General features: G+C 40.2%; 1 protein-coding gene across 1 annotated transcript in view; it reads left to right on the top strand.

Annotated features, from left to right (window-relative positions):
- The first annotated feature begins 1,556 nt into the window (after positions 1-1,556).
- The window catches only part of LOC117438323 (short transient receptor potential channel 6), a 33,453-nt gene continuing 31,865 nt past the window's right edge, over positions 1,557-3,144 (top strand). The window contains exon 1 of the mRNA XM_034073871.1: positions 1,557-2,258. Coding sequence (XP_033929762.1) covers positions 1,572-2,258 — 687 coding nt within the window. The 5' untranslated portion in view covers positions 1,557-1,571. The remainder of the gene's footprint in view (positions 2,259-3,144) is intronic.

The raw sequence follows: 3,144 nt of genomic DNA, 5'->3' as shown, positions 1-3,144 counted from the left end.
TAAATAATTAATTAATAAAAGAGATGAGGAATGGCCAAGGGTTTAAATAGTAGAAGCAGAGTAATGGACAACATTTCAGAGCTATCCTGAAGCAAGAATTGGCAGGATTTGTTGGCAAGCAGCTGAGTGGAGAAATAAATAGGCTATCAAGGCTATGAACTGTAAAAATGAAAAGGATGATGGAGATAAGGACTAGCAGCTGCCATATAATGTATTCAACATGCTTTTATCTTGTACAGATTCAGTTTATGATTGACAATTCAATCACAGACATCATAAAATCATCAGCAGGGCTAAGAGGAGAAACCAGATCAAAAATGTAAGTTAGATAGATGCTATATTAGTGATGGGGATAGGAATACTAAAAGCAAGTGAAGTCAGGCTGCCTGCTTTCCTGAGGCAAAAGGTAGTTTAGAGAGCTTCCATATTTGTGTGCTCTGTGCAATACCTGATCCCTCATCCCACCACTGCTGACTCCTGTCACACTGTGACTTCTCTTCACTCTGAGCTGTGACTTAGTGCCAGCACAGACCAAGCAAAGAGCATTGCATGAATGGTATTCTGAGGGGATGATTGCTTTCAGAAGGGCCTCCTGGGGGCCAGTGGGCTCATGCTGGATCCCTGGGACTTCTCCTGCCAGCTGAGCAGGTGTGGGCTGTTCTCACTGCATTGTGCTGTTGATACTGGCTGTCTCAGGACTGAGTCAGTCATTGCACATCATTACTACTCTCTGGGTCATCTTTGTATTTAAATTATGTATTTAAGCAATGAACTTGAGATTTGATAGTATATTTTTTTAAAATACCCACTTGTTCCAGTGAAGTACTGCAAAATATCAGCCAGGTCTCCCAAAGGTGTCAGGAAGTAGTATGTTCATCCAGAGAAAACATAATTTAACTCTTGAAGCAATTCTCAAACTTAGCTTAATGTTTTCCCCTGGAAATATTCTTGTAACCAGAAAGTGAAATATTGGCACTTAAAAACACTGTAATGTTTTTCTTACTTCTTTTCTAGATTAAAATAGGAAGCCATTTTTCTGTAAAGTGACCATACATATCAGAGGGATGTGTGGGATACCAGATGGTGATGACAATTTTGAATAGAGGAATGCTGGAGAAGCAGAGAGGGGCTTCTGTGTAAACCTAAGAACCTTACTTTTAAAAATGTTGTTCTACCTGTGTAGAATAAGCAATAAAAAATATGCAAAAGCTGTGGAGGACAAAACAGGGAGATTTAAGTGCAATATTAAATGACGGTTGACTAAGGCTTTTTCTTCTTGTTGAAATAAAATGTAGCTGGCTGCTCATTCCAGGGCTGTGCACTGACGGTGGTTACAAAATGAATCAAAGTCAGAGTTTCTGGTCTTTTGGCAGCATTAAAAATTTAGAGCAGATAAATGATTAAAATATTTGTCTTAATTATTACTTTAAACAAATATACCCTTGCATAAAACAGAACTAATCATTTCCCTATTTCTACATAGGCGAGGCAACGAGAACAGACTAGCACTGCGAAGACAGACCATTCTCCGGGAGAAGGGGAGAAGGCAGGCCAGTCGAGGGCCAGCCTATATGTTTAATGACCACTCAACAAGTCTTTCTCTGGAGGAAGAGCGCTTTTTGGACGCAGCAGAATATGGGAATATCCCAGTGATTCGTAAAATGCTGGAAGAATGTCCCTCACTCAATGTGAATTGTGTGGACTACATGGGGCAGAATGCCTTGCAGCTGGCAGTTGCCAATGAGCACCTGGAGATCACAGAGCTTCTGCTGAAGAAGGAGAACCTGTCTCGCGTTGGGGATGCCTTGCTTTTGGCTATTAGCAAAGGTTATGTCCGAATAGTGGAAGCCATCCTAAACCATCCCGCATTTGCTGAAGGCAAGAGGCTTACGTTGAGTCCTAGCCAGTCAGAGCTCCAACACGATGACTTTTATGCATATGATGAAGATGGGACACGGTTTTCCCACGATGTTACACCGATCATTCTGGCCGCTCATTGCCATGAGTATGAGATTGTCCACACTCTGCTGAGAAAAGGAGCTCGGATCGATAGGCCACATGACTATTTCTGCAAGTGCAGTGAATGCAATCAGAAACAAAAACATGACTCTTTCAGCCATTCAAGATCCAGAATCAATGCCTACAAAGGTCTGGCCAGCCCTGCTTATCTGTCTTTGTCCAGTGAAGACCCTGTAATGACTGCCTTAGAGCTCAGCAATGAGCTGGCCGTGCTTGCCAACATTGAGAAAGAGTTTAAGGTACGTAGAAGGATGCTGATTCTGACATAAACAGAATTGGAAAATTCAATCAAAGCTCTTTCTCCCATTCCTTGAGCAGAAAGAGATCAGCATCATCTTCATAAATCAGAGTATAACATTGTAAAATATATAATTGTTCAATGAATGGAAAATTTCAACCTTTGGGAATGTCTTATTCCTCTGTGCTTATTGTAATTCATGCTGCTTATGTAGAATGTATGAGTGAACTCATTTTCCACTTCTCATCAGGCAGAATAGTAAAGGAAGCCCTTCAAACCCATGGGTGAAGACGGCTTAGGACAGGAGAAAGAGGAGACTGAAGTGGTACAGTGTGGTTACTGGTGCAAGACAAATTGCACAGTTCTGTTCAACTATTGTGCATTCTTGTTATTTTCTCATAGTTAGACTGAAAGTTTTCTCTTTGCAATGTTTTTTATTTATTCACAAAAATGACTGTAAATAGTGTCCTTCTGTTCCTTCTTTAATGTGCTGATTTTCTCTGTTATTTCTACTCCATCTGCCTTTTACCTATTTGTACTTAGTTGTTTGTGAATTTGGTGAAGTTAACGACTTCTTCAGGATTATATGGAATGGTTGATGTTTCACATGTGCATAATTTGAAGAAAAAAAAATAGTTGAGACTCAGAGATTCAAGGCCCCTTAGATCCTTGAAACATGAGCGTTCTTTGGGATGAGTGTTCTTTGGGGCTGCATTATTATTATGTAGATACAATGGTGCACAGCCTACAAAAGTGTTTACCACAGTTTATTTCTGTTAAGACAGTAAGAATGTAAGCTTTTTGCTCTCATAAAATGCAAAGCCAGGCCTTGTGCTAACATTGACAGTGCTTAAATGACTTAAGTTAGCTAAAAATCCATTGGGCTG

The sequence above is a fragment of the Melopsittacus undulatus genome, unplaced genomic scaffold (genome assembly GCF_012275295.1).
Source record: "Melopsittacus undulatus isolate bMelUnd1 unplaced genomic scaffold, bMelUnd1.mat.Z mat_scaffold_114_arrow_ctg1, whole genome shotgun sequence".
NCBI lineage: Eukaryota > Metazoa > Chordata > Aves > Psittaciformes > Psittaculidae > Melopsittacus > Melopsittacus undulatus.
Note: the sequence above shows the minus strand (reverse complement) of the source record. Positions and strands in the feature narration are given on the sequence as shown.